Below are 11,953 nucleotides of genomic sequence, written 5' to 3'. Positions count from 1 at the left end.
AGTTATCTACACCAGTGCACAGAGTGAAGGAAGTAAGCAAGAAGACCCTTCAGTGTTTGGCAAAAGTAAAGCTTCCTTCGAGTCAAGCTTGACTTTGAGCGACTTCATGGATATCAAATTATCCTTATTTATTTAGGATTACAGCCCTAAATGTCAATGCAATCGGTTCTAAGTGATGCATGCTCCTGGTTTACAGGAAAAAGGATTAAAACAGTAAAGCCGGCAAACGTAACCACAACGTTCTCTCTCATCACAGCTTGCCAAAGAAGTGCAAATCCCCAAATCAATGCAAATCCTGTTAGCTGAAGGCAGGAGAGGCTCCGAGCACATCAGGGGCTCTTCTGGAAGGACCAGGCCTCAGGCGTTTGCTAAACCTCAACAGAGGTAGCGCTAGTCTGATTTGGGCAGGCTCAGAAGGAGTGGGCCAACAGTGGAGAAATCCTGTTTTAGGTGGCTGTGGGGGAGGAGGACCCTTCTTTGGAGCTGGACCCTGAAGGGAATCTGTGGGAACGAGGTCGCCATGGTATGTGTGCAGATCAGTTTTCCTGATTGGAACACATATACGGAGTTTGGGACTGAAATAAATTGAGTATTGAACGCGGGTTGAGATGGATGCCCACTGGGAGGACCCCATTTAGAAAGCTGTGTCTTCAAAGTAATAGCTTGCAGAACAATGCATACCGGAGACTTTCCAGGCTAAAGCAGCCTAGGGAACACATAGTCCAAGCTGATAAGATATTAACACCAAAAGCACCGCTTGAGCTAGAGGAAGCTAACATAACCATATTAGGCATATGTATTGTATGTAACCAATGACAATTCAGAATGCTTTTGTTTCCGCATATGCTCTTAATAAAAGGGGGGTTCAGAATACATTCTGGGCTCACTGGCCCCGAGGAAAACCGTGCGTTTGTCTTCATTCCCCTTGAGTGGGCCCGCCTTGATGCGGCCACCCCCGGAGGAGACCCGGGAAATACCGCAGGAATCCCTTCCAGAACCCGCTGGAGAGGCAGGTATTCCCTGCCTTTCAGGGGTCTCCAGGATACGCAAGTCCTGAGCTGTGTTAAGTCTTTCAAGCCACAAGCAGCAGCTGGAATTGCCTCGAGCCCAGCTAGTAACCTGTGCAATGGTTGCCATTGGTCACCCAGGCAAAACGGCCCCTTTCCGGTTCAGAACTTGGCACGTCCAGCCAAAGGAAGAGAAAGATGGGGTGACAGGAAAGCAACGCTCTGACATTTGAGGGGCGATTGAGCCTATTTTCCAAAGCACCAGAGGGAGGAGAAGAAATGAGGGATGGAAGATCATTAAAGATAAGAGATCCAGCCTGGAAATGAGGAGACATTTCCTCACTGTGAGAAGAATTAGTCAGCGGAATGGGTGGCCTGCTAAAGACACAGTAGATTTTTCAGCTACATAGCAACGGATTGGGCCAGAGGGGGAGAAAGCTTAAGCCTCTGATTTCCTCCCATTGCAATTAATCTGCCTGGTTCTGGGCTCCACAGCCACCAGGCGCTGGCATGCCGGGTAGATTTGCCCTGCACTGCAATGCCACCCAAAGAGCTTTAGGCATTAATGGGTGTGTTTGTTCTGCTCGGTAATTATTAATTGCCCTCTGAAATAAAGCGGAATAAATGGCAGCACAAAGAGGTCACCAGGAGCCCCCCAGATGCGGTTCTAGCCAGTCCGAGGAGGCTCAAGGGTGTTGCTTGGTTGGGGATCTTTGGAATTCATATGGTTTTAGTTGCTTTAAAGAGGAGGCTCAGCCCAACCCCAGCCGCTGCTCCTCAGATCCCCTAAACAGAGGGATCACCACAGGATCTCCAAGGGCCTTCCTAGCATGAAGCGAACCGTGCTTTGGAAGGTGCTGGAATATCTTTGCCGACTGCTGGGCCTCTCGACCGGAGCAGGTGAGAAGTGGGGCTGGGGGGCAGCTTCCCTTCTTCTCTTCCTCCTTGCGCAACTGGAGAGCCTTTCTCTTGGGTCTCATAGGCACGAGGAGAGCTTGGCTCTCGGGAAGGAACAAAGCAACAGCAATTAACTTTGCCCTCTTTAAGTTTTTTGTGCTTTTTACCAGTTTTCTTTAAGAAATTTGGATCAAATTTGGAAGTGGATAAAACATTGGAAGAAGGAAAACATTGGAAGAAGGAGGGTAGATAGTGTCTCTTGCCTACCTCGTCCTGTAAGAGAGAATTTCCAGGCAACCTCTAGTCAACGGAGGTAAAAACGGAGGTAAAAACTGAGTGCCCCCAATACAGCAGGTTGTGTTGCTTGGAGCGGGAGTTACGGCACTGCGGGGTTGCCATGTATTAAGTGCTTCTCAATGAGCATCTTTAAACATGGCTTAAACCAAAGATAACACAGAGAAATAAACCATCATAAACGGTCATCTACAGTAGCTGGAACGGATGTCTTGGGAGAGAAGGCAGAGTCGCTGTCCTGTCTGAGGCCCACATTTATTCACCAGAAACCACCTGGTCCTCGCCCAAAGAGGGGCATGGACTAGGGCCGACCCCATCATAAGGGCTGAGGTGGGCTCCACCAGTTCCCAGGCTCAGGTTGGCCACCATGTCAACAAAGAGCCCGGCTGTCTTCCAGGCCACCGAGCACCAAGCCAGGGCTCTGTGGGCTCAGAAGGGAGGCAGATGGAAGCCATGAGATTGGACCTCTGAGGCTTTTTTAAAAAGGATCCCTGGCAAGAAACGGTTTAGTGTGGCTTTGTTCTTCCAGGGCAATAACGGTTTTTCTCCTCCTGTGCCGTGCCTGTGAAACTTCTGCCAAGCCAAGCGAGTGAAGGTAAAGTTATAGTTGTGAGGTGATTTGTAATCTAGTGCTGAACTGAAAGGCTAGGATTAAAATCATTTTCTCAGACACAATTGCCATTCTTTAATTTTTAGTATTTCTCTTCCATTTCTTCCTTTCTCATCCCTCTTAGGACCGACCATTTCCCCCACTATTAGACTTTCTTCATCAACAAACAGGTCCCATTTTCTAGGTGTTTTTTTCATAGATATCCTTCTCCGGATGTCCTTCCCAGGTAGCCCTCAAATTACGATCACCACTGTGGGCAAAATTGCCATTCAGTTGCTAAGTGAGTTGCGCTCCGTTTTATGACGTTTTTGCCACATTTGTGAAGCAGATCACTGCAGCTGTTAAGCGAATCAGCTCCCCCCCCCCCATTGACTTTGCTTGTCATACGCCGTCTGGGAAAGTGACCCATCGGTGATCCCATGGCCCCAGGACAGGGTCACCGTCATAAATGCGCACCAGCCCCTGTCCAGTCCCTGCTCCTTTCGACGGGTGCTGCTGCAGCCCCCACCCCCCGCCCCCCTTTTTGGGATATTTTTTGAAGCATGCCCGGCCCTAATTTATTTCACCTTAAGCAAAGGCAGCTGGAGGGGAAAACAATATGGATGGCATTTCAAGTGCCTGAAAGACGCCTCCCAAAAGGAAATTTATTGATCAACCAGCGTGCAAACTTCAAAAACAATTGTCTGCACACACGTGTGCTCCGGAGCCCCGAAACCTGAAGCCAGCTGGTCTTTGGGCTTCTGGCACACACACACACACACACGCATGCCAGCCAGCTGCTCTTCACCCGCACCAGAGTGCCAGAAGCCCAAAGAGCAGGTGGTGACGGCCCGCCTGCCTGCCCAGAGAGAGGCCTCTGCATGCCACCTCTGTGTGGCCCATGTGCCATGGGTTTTCCATCACAGTTCTATGGGATTTCCTAAGTTAAATAGTTAAATTCTTCTGCCCTTTCATACTCAGAAATGAGGAGGAGGAAATACCTCTCATTAATGAAAAGAAAAGCAATGTCACTGAATGTAAAAGTGTACAGAACCATATCTTTAGACACAAAGAATTACTAGAAAAAAAGTGAAGGAAATATAACCTATCGTATTCTATTCTGTTCTATTCTATTCTTCTGTTCTGTTCTACTTTATTCTGTTCTATTCTATTCTATTCTTCTGTTCTGTTCTACTATATTCTGTTCTGTTCTGTTCTATTCCTATTCCTATTCTATTCTATTCTATTCTATTCTATTCTTCTATTCTTCTCTTCTCTTCTATATTCTCTTATCTCCCCTCCCCTCCCCTCCTATTATTTGAAACAATGATAAATGGAACCTGCCTTTGCAGAGCTAAGTTGCACTTTATTTCCATAATAGCCTCTCGGTTCTACACCGGCTCCAGAGGCCTTTTCAGAAAGGAGAGATGACCCGTGGCTTAAGTCGAACACATTGTTTGGAATTGTGCCCGTCTGCTCAGGAAAGAGACCCAAGGAAAGGGAGGTAGTTGAGAACATCTGGCTGAGGGGTCTTGGGAGAATGGCAGGGAGTGACCTCAGCCATTTCTCTTCTTGTAAATTAGTGATTTGTGTACCCTCCATGGCAGCCTTTTTATGGGAACGTCCATGAACTGTGAGCACCAAGAGTGCAAAAAGGAATGCGGGTGGAAGGCCAAGGACTTGACTCCCAAATCTGGTGGGTTAATTCATGGCATTTTTGCAGGTGTTGAGTGAAGAAGAATGTGGCTGCATAATGAGATTTGTTGTAAAATTTGATCCTTCCTGGACTTGCTCAGTAATTGAAATGTGCTGATTTCACCCTGACCCGTCAGGATGTGTCTCTGCAAACTGGGAACGATTCTGCCAGACACCCAGGAAATCTTGGGAATTCAGGGTTGGCAGGGCAGGGAGTGGAATTGCCCCCTTCTCTTCACTGGTGCTTCACAAAGGAACTTTTGGGGCTGAAGTAAGAAAGAGACATAAGCATTCAGAAAAGAAGGGAAGGGAAGAAAAGGAAAAGGAAAAGGGGGGAGGGAAGGGAAGGATTTTGGCTGCACTTACAGCTGTTTGCAGCATCCTGTGGTTATGTGGTTATAAAACACATCCCTCCCGGACAATGGATTCGCTTAAGGACTGTGGCGTTTGCTGGTGACCTTGGGCCAGTCACTTTCTGTCAGCCCTGGGGAAGAGGCAATGGCAAACCCCCTCGGAAAAACCTTGCCAAGAACGCTGCAGTCTCTGAAACAGACACAATTATCTGGGGGACAAAGTGACGTCACACAAACGTTCCTTTCTCTGGAAATGCTTCTCCGGGGAGTTTAAAGGCTAACATGGCTGCAGCTGAAATGTGACGTGCAAAGTTTGGTGTGAGGTGCAGTAAACGTTCTGTGTGTGTGTGTGCTGTGACAATCCGGGTTATGTGCAATGTGTGTTATTTGCCCCGTGGCATCATGCCACAGGCGGCTCCCCTCGTTCTCCGCGAAAGCATGGATGACACAACTTCTCCGTGGTTAAGGTGACGCCTTTCCCAGGCTGCTCCAACGGCTGTGTCTCTTTTGCATTGCAGTGCTCCTTGGTGTGGGCATCGACACGCTTCTGCAGGGACGGTTCCAGAGCCTGGCCCTTTATCTCCTGTGAGTAATGGCTGCCAGATCGGAGGGGAGACCCACGGCTCTGAGCCCCTCTGGAATTCCTCCCTGGCCCCATGGGTTCTGGAGGGGAGCTCGCGGGGCTGTTGAGCAACCTGCAGCTGGGCTGCGGGCCCCCTCCCTCTCTTGGCTTGGCTGCATCTCCTGGGAAGTGTAGCCCAACTACGCCCTTCGCCATTCCAAATTATGACCCAGTGAAAACCAAAAGGGCCTTCGGAGTCCCCCGCTGCATGGAGAATGAAAGGGTCCCTCCTGAATTAGGTCAGGGTTTATCTTCTGGGTGTTTGTTAACAGCAGAGCCTCCATCCAAAGCCCAGAAGGTGAGAAGGCCCATCTCCTTCTGGCCTTCTGGAAAGGAATGGGGAGCTTCTGAAGGCAGAGGTTCCATCCAGCTCCTGGGATGGCCATTGATGGGCTTCACGCCATGAATCTACCTGGCTTCCCTTAACAGCATCCGGGGCCTTCTTCGCCTTTTATGTCCATGAATAATAAAAACTCCCAAGGTTCTTTACACAGCCAAGGGAGCAGAAGTTACTTGCAAGGATTTTACACAAGTTCTGCAAATCATTTGGGGCCCAAGAGTGAAGGAAATGATATGTGAGGACTTGATAATTGGGCTTTTATCTCACAAGAGGAAGACAGCTATTTTCTCTCAGCAGAGCCTTCTGGGTCTCTTTCTTTTCTTCAAAAACTGTTCTCTGTGTTTCTAACACGTGGGGTTTTTCTCCCGCTCCTCCCTGCCTTCTTTCTCCATCACCCCTTCCTTGTTAGGCAGCCCCCACCAACCTCACAGCGTGATGAAGCAGCAGAACTACAACTCACATCCGCCTGGTTTTGAGGCCAGCCCTTTAACCACTAGGCCGGACTGGCTGTGCTTCCCCCTCCTCCTGGAAGCACCTTCCCCACCCCCAGTATCTTTCCAACTGCTCTGTGCTTTATTATAAATTAATCAAATATAAGCCGATTGCTACATAAGAACAGAGAGTTTTGTTCTAAAGCTTTCAGCCATGATCGTTCCACATTCTTTGTCTTTTTAAAAATACCATCAAAAGAGAAAACTAAAACAATATAACTAAACATCAAAATTAAGAGATGCAAAGAAAAAAACAAGATCACTAACAAAACCACCTCCCAATGCCCTCTTTGTGTTGTGCAAAGCAAAAGCTCTGGTGTAAATATTGAGGAGGAAAATATCCCTTGCCATGAATGTGATAGAGGTTTCTCCTCTCAGTGATAAATGTTACTGATTGTTCCTCCGGGCATGAAAAGTATTTGACGTCTTGAAAGTTTGAAAACATTGGGGGTGTAACCAAATGGAACATATGCATCTCAAATGAACTCATATTAAGTTAATATTCTTATGGGTTCGAGCCCAAAATGTAGTAATTAAAATAAAATAAGACAAGCAAAATAAAAATTATGTTGCATTAACCTCATTGTGAGCTGAAATCTCACATTACTTAAGAAACTTGTATTGATTTACATGAAATGTCATTTTTCATAAGATTATGTAAATAACATCCATTTCAGCCAGCTCCTTTAATCCTGGAATGTCCAGAGATGGGACCAAATGTATTTTATTTTCATTTTATTGGTGAAGCTTATGTGCTGCTCCACTCCCAGAGCCAAGGAGGCCCCTTTTCGGTTCCCACGTTCTGTGATCTGTAGAAAAGGAACGGCTGACTTTGCCACGGCTTTCCCCCCCCCCCCCAAAGCTCAGAAGCAGCCTTGTTACTAAACAAGTGTAGCTCTTGTTTATTTATTTAGAAGGTTTGTGTGTCTGCCCACCTTAAATGACCCTAGGCGGCTCACAAGAACAGTAAAACCATAACTGTAAAACATAAACATAAAACAATCAAACAAAATCAGTTTTTTTTGTAATCTTCCCCTTAGGATGTCCCTCAGCAAACTCAAATACCCTCATTCCATTCATCCTACCCTACCCTACCCTACCCGGGATGGATGGGTGGGTGGGTGGGGGGCTTTGTAAAAATCCAGGCCTTGAGGGTCTTCTGAAAGAATAAAGGGTGGGGGGGTGGCCAAATCACCGGAGGTGGGGGAGTGGGGTCCACCTTGACTTCCAAGATTGATTAAATGTGGAACTTATACATGTTGGACACAATGCATTAACTCCCCCTCCCCATTAGCTATATTAATGGTGCTACATTAGACCCCCATCTCAAAATGGCTGTGGGAATCCATTTGTGGATTTCATGTGAAAGCATATTTTAAAAGTTTGTGTGTGATGCTATCCAGACTGTAAAAGCAGCCTTCGATTAATGGGAAGACGGGGAGACACCTCTCCTTCTCCCTCTCTCCCTCTCTCCCTCTCTCTCTTTCTGTCTTCTCTAGATCTGTCCTCAGAAGGAGGAGCAAAGGTTCATGTTGTGCAACACCAGGGACAGGAAGAAAGCTTAATCCTCCCCCCACCCCCTGTGGATAAAGGCAACAGATAGTCCTCACTTAGTGACCATAGATAGAGCATAGAATGATAAGGTTGGAAGGGACCTCGGAGGTCTTCTAGTCCCACCCCCTGCTCAAGCAGGAGATCCGATGTGCCATTCCAGACAAATGGCAGCGCAACCAGTCTTCTTGAAAACCTCCAGGGACGAAGCTCCCAGAACAATGTCTGGAGGGAAGGCTTCTTCTTCCGCTGGCGGATGGTTCTCCCTGCCATGAGTTCCTCCTTAGTTCCAGAGGTTGCTTCGCTCTTTAAAGAGCTCGTTCTGCAGCCATTTGAACTTACGACCACTCAAGGTTATGAAGCTGAAGTAGGAGTACCCACTTAATGACTGTCCTGTTCGTGCAGATTCCATTATGGCCGTAAGTGGAGGACTACCCATGCTTAATTTCTGACCCTTGATGTGAACTTTCCCCCCTAGGAGGTGAGCAGAGACGGGGAGCCCGGGGCCTCCTGTCCTGGCATCCAGCCTGTCTTGCCTTTGCAGAGCCCAAAGCGGCCAGCAGAAGCCGAGGCTGTTGTGGGAGGGGGCTTCTGCTTGCCCCCCAGGATGTCTTAACGAATCTCCATGCTTTAGTATTTCAGGGATGGCCGTTTCTCTCTGGGAAGTGGCGTTCTTGGCCAGCCTCCTTTTCACCTCCTGCTTCGCGTGAGTTTCCTTCCTGTCCTTCCAATGAGGTGCAGGGCCTGAGGTGCTGGTGGGGGGAAGGCAAAGGGTCATTCAGGGTCGGGAGTGACCAGATCGGTCAGTATTAGGCATTGGAGGCACTTCAGTACAAGGACAGGGGCTGTTTTGGTAATCCATCTTTCGAGAAATGCAGGGGGGGCATCGGGGGGGGGGATAAGGACAGTGGAGAAAAGGCTAAGGAAAGAATGAGTGGGGGGAGGGAGAGAGGAAACCCCCCCTCCAATGCACATTCTCTGAGTGACACCCCCCCCCCTTGATAATGCACAATATTTTTTTGCTGAGGGAGGATAGCCGGGGGTGGGGGGGGGGAACCTTCCCAGCTTCAGCCCCTCTCCCTCTTGGCAGCCCCCGGAGGGGATCCACGATGGACGCCTGCTGGCTCCGAGCCAAACGCCAAGGAGCTTTCCAGAAGTTCCTGGCTTACGCCCTGCTCTCCGTCGCCTGCTTCCTCAGCCCCGTCCACATGTGGCAGGTGGTCTTCCCAGGTAAGTGGGGGAGAAGGGGCAGAAACCAGGAAGGGCTGCTGCAATTGGGGGAGGATTCAAAGACCTCCTGTCCAAAAGGAAGGCGCCCAAATTCAGCCCGGTCAGCGGGCGGAGGGAATGGCCTTGGCGGATAGGAAGGAAGCCTAGATGGTCAGAGGAGAGGGGCTTGAGCCAGGCCCAGGAATGAATTCTTGGCAGTTGAAGTCCAGACATCTTCAAACTGCCACGGCAGAGAAGCCCTGAGCATGGCTTTCTCTCCACGTGTCCTGCAAACAGATGGAAGGAATTAGCTGATTAAACATCAGGAAGTCTTGATTTAAAAAGGAGACTATGTGAACATTGTTGGAGGGAATCCAAGATCAGAATGATTGTCTGGAGAAGCAAGTAGCTTGAGCTGCTAGATGGGGGCCATGGGTCTCCTCCTATATTTTGCTATGTATTTTATCCTAATGAAGATAGCCTCACTTTCCTTCCTTCCTTCCTCCCTCCCTCCTCTTCCAGGCACCTTGCTGATCCTCTCCAGTCTGGCCTATTTCCTGCTGAGTAAGCAACGCAAAGAAGACCCAGGAAATGGACCCCCGGAACGGAGCGGTGACCCTGGTGATGGAGTCATGGATGAAACGGCCGAAGATGGGAGCAGACAAGCAACCTCTTCCCACCGTAGAGTCTGCTCCCCCGCTGGCTCTCTGAGGAGCTTCTTCCACGCTTGCCAAAGGCCGATGGCCTTCCTGGCCTCCTCAGGTGTTGTGTCCGTGAGGAAGCCCCTTGACACCGAGGAGCAGGCAGAGGAGACGGTGCTGCCTCTCAGAGGAGGGCCGGAGGGCTTGGCCAAGGAAAGCACATCGGAAACGGCCCTCATCCTTTCTGCCCAGGAGTGAAGCCCCAGGTGACTGAAGAAGCAGCAGCTCTCCTTTCTCCTGCAGCAGAAGTCCAAGGGGGCCCAGGGGTCTCTGCAATGGCCAACAGCCAAGGATCCCGGCTGGCCGCTCCCTTCGCCACCTGTCCCCTTCACTCCCAAAAGGAGGGACTGTTTTTCTTCCGTGGTGTTTCATTATTCCGTGGTAGCCATGCAGGTAACGGCTCTGACAGCCACGGGAGAGAGAAATTGGGCACTCCGAGCAATGGATAACATGGCCGAGGAGGCTTCTGCTTGGACAGAGGAAGATACAGGTGGCAGAGGGACATTTCTAGAAAGCAATTCCCGTTATATATCTTTGCTGCATCAAATGTTATCAGACAGTGTGGCTTTCTAGGAGAAAATAAGCGTACAGAATTCTCCTTTCTCTGAGTTTGCTTGGGAACTTCCAGACTTTGGAAAGAGGAGGAGAAATAAATGATCCTATACATTGACTGTCCTCCAAAATCAGGAGCTCTGGTAATTCATGGTCACCTGCCCAACGTCCCTTCTCCTCCTCCTCCTCCTCCTCCTCCTCCCGTGTCTTCTGCTAAGGCTTTCCCGTGGCTTGGCCTCGTGTCCAGGGCAGCGGCTGCTCCTCTGAGGGGGAAAGTTCTTAAGCAAATAAGCCTGGAGCTTCCTAGAAGGGTCAGGCAGGCTAAGCAAACGATTTGGGGATTACCTAGCAGAACCACCTCCCCACTTGTGTCCGGATAGTCAGAATCTCTCACCACTCTCAGTCCACACGACCCCTTGGGAAGGCCTGGCTGGAGGGAGGAGGCTCCTGCGGGAGAGTTGCTCCTGCAATCCCATACTCTCCAGGGCATTGCCTGCCTCCTTCATTTGTATGACTGAGCTGGAACTTACATTTGCACTCACAGGGCGAATCTTCCTTGCTTTCCAGGAAAGGGGAGGAGGGAGGTTCATTCATTCTCCGAAGCATCCGAGGGCAGGAGAGGAAGAAACAGGTGGAAAAAGAGGGATCCAACCTGGAACCCTCCAGGAATTTTCTCAGAGGGGGAGCAATGGCTCAGGGGAACAGTCTTCCTCCTGGAGTTGGGGGTGCTTCATTGCTGGAGGCTTTCAAGAAAAGCTGGGAGCCTTTTGTCCGGGGTCCTCTAAGTTCTCCTGCTTTGCGAGCCCTCAAAAGCTGTGCTGACTTTCAGAGCTAAAACAGATGCAGGGCAAGGACCCTGGGAAAAGTCAGCGGGCTCTGAGATTTGTGTCAATCAAGATCAACGTTTGCTTCTTAACCATACAAAGAGAAGTGAAAACATGAGGGCGTATAAATACGCCTACATTTATAAAGACCTGCATCCCAACTCCTGCCAGGCTCTGTACGCTCATTTGCAAAGATGCTCCACAAATCCGGGAATCAAATTTGCTTGGGTCATTAATTTGGGACTCTTTGGTACACAGGTAAGGTGGTGATTGACAGGTGGCAGAGATCTTTGAGGCACAGGTTGCTTTTAAAGAGAACAACATTCTCAGGAAGAGTATTTAAGCTTTCAGTGTCCAATTAAGGCAAGGGCAAACCACACGGCTAACGTAGCCAAGACAACTGAATGTACTTGTCTATTTGGTCCTCAGATATTAAGCTGGACTTGGAAATGACTTGATTTTTTTGTTTTACATCCCTTCAAAGTTCTTGCAATATTCAGTAAGATTGGACTAAAAGAAACAGCACTAGAGCTGGGCACTAGGGGGCAGCAGTGGCCCTTGGTGTGCATAGGAATTGCAAAACTCAGGACTTTTCCTTGGATTTTGGCATTCATAGAAATCTCAGCGTGGGGCTCATTGTTCCGAGGAAGCTCGGAGACAAACACGGCTGCGTCGGGCTGCTGGCCCACTTCACCCCCACCCCCACCCCCACCTCCTTTCCAGGGACTTTCAGAGTTTCAGGTCAAGGCCATCCCTTCCCAAAGACAACATGGCAGAACTTTTCAACTTCTTCCCAGTCAAAATGACTCAGACAGAAATCTCAGAGGC

The 11,953-nt window shown here is 49.3% G+C and overlaps 1 protein-coding gene across 1 annotated transcript; it reads left to right on the top strand.

The window, feature by feature from the left end:
• The first annotated feature begins 1,788 nt into the window (after positions 1–1,788).
• TMEM72 (transmembrane protein 72) lies at positions 1,789–10,406 on the top strand. The gene is made up of 5 exons (XM_081947071.1): positions 1,789–1,907; positions 5,354–5,420; positions 8,474–8,545; positions 8,930–9,069; positions 9,571–10,406. The coding sequence occupies exons 1-5, from the start codon at positions 1,838–1,840 to the stop codon at positions 9,945–9,947; spliced, it is 726 nt and encodes a 241-aa protein (XP_081803197.1). The 5' UTR covers positions 1,789–1,837; the 3' UTR covers positions 9,948–10,406.
• Positions 10,407–11,953: the final 1,547 nt, after the last annotated feature.

Source organism: Natrix helvetica (assembly GCF_964273705.1).
Source record: "Natrix helvetica genome assembly, chromosome: 3".
Classification (NCBI taxonomy): domain Eukaryota; kingdom Metazoa; phylum Chordata; class Lepidosauria; order Squamata; family Natricidae; genus Natrix; species Natrix helvetica.
This window is presented reverse-complemented; position numbering and strand designations above follow the sequence as displayed.

Coding starts and splice junctions, on each gene's coding strand:
- TMEM72 (XM_081947071.1), top strand. CDS start 1,838: ATGAAGCGAACCGTGCTTTGGAAGGTGCTGGAATATCTTTGCCGACTG. Junction 1,908..5,353: donor GGGCCTCTCGACCGGAGCAG/GTGAGAAGTGGG, acceptor TTTGCATTGCAG/TGCTCCTTGGTGTGGGCATC. Junction 8,546..8,929: donor CTTTTCACCTCCTGCTTCGC/GTGAGTTTCCTT, acceptor CCCTCTTGGCAG/CCCCCGGAGGGGATCCACGA.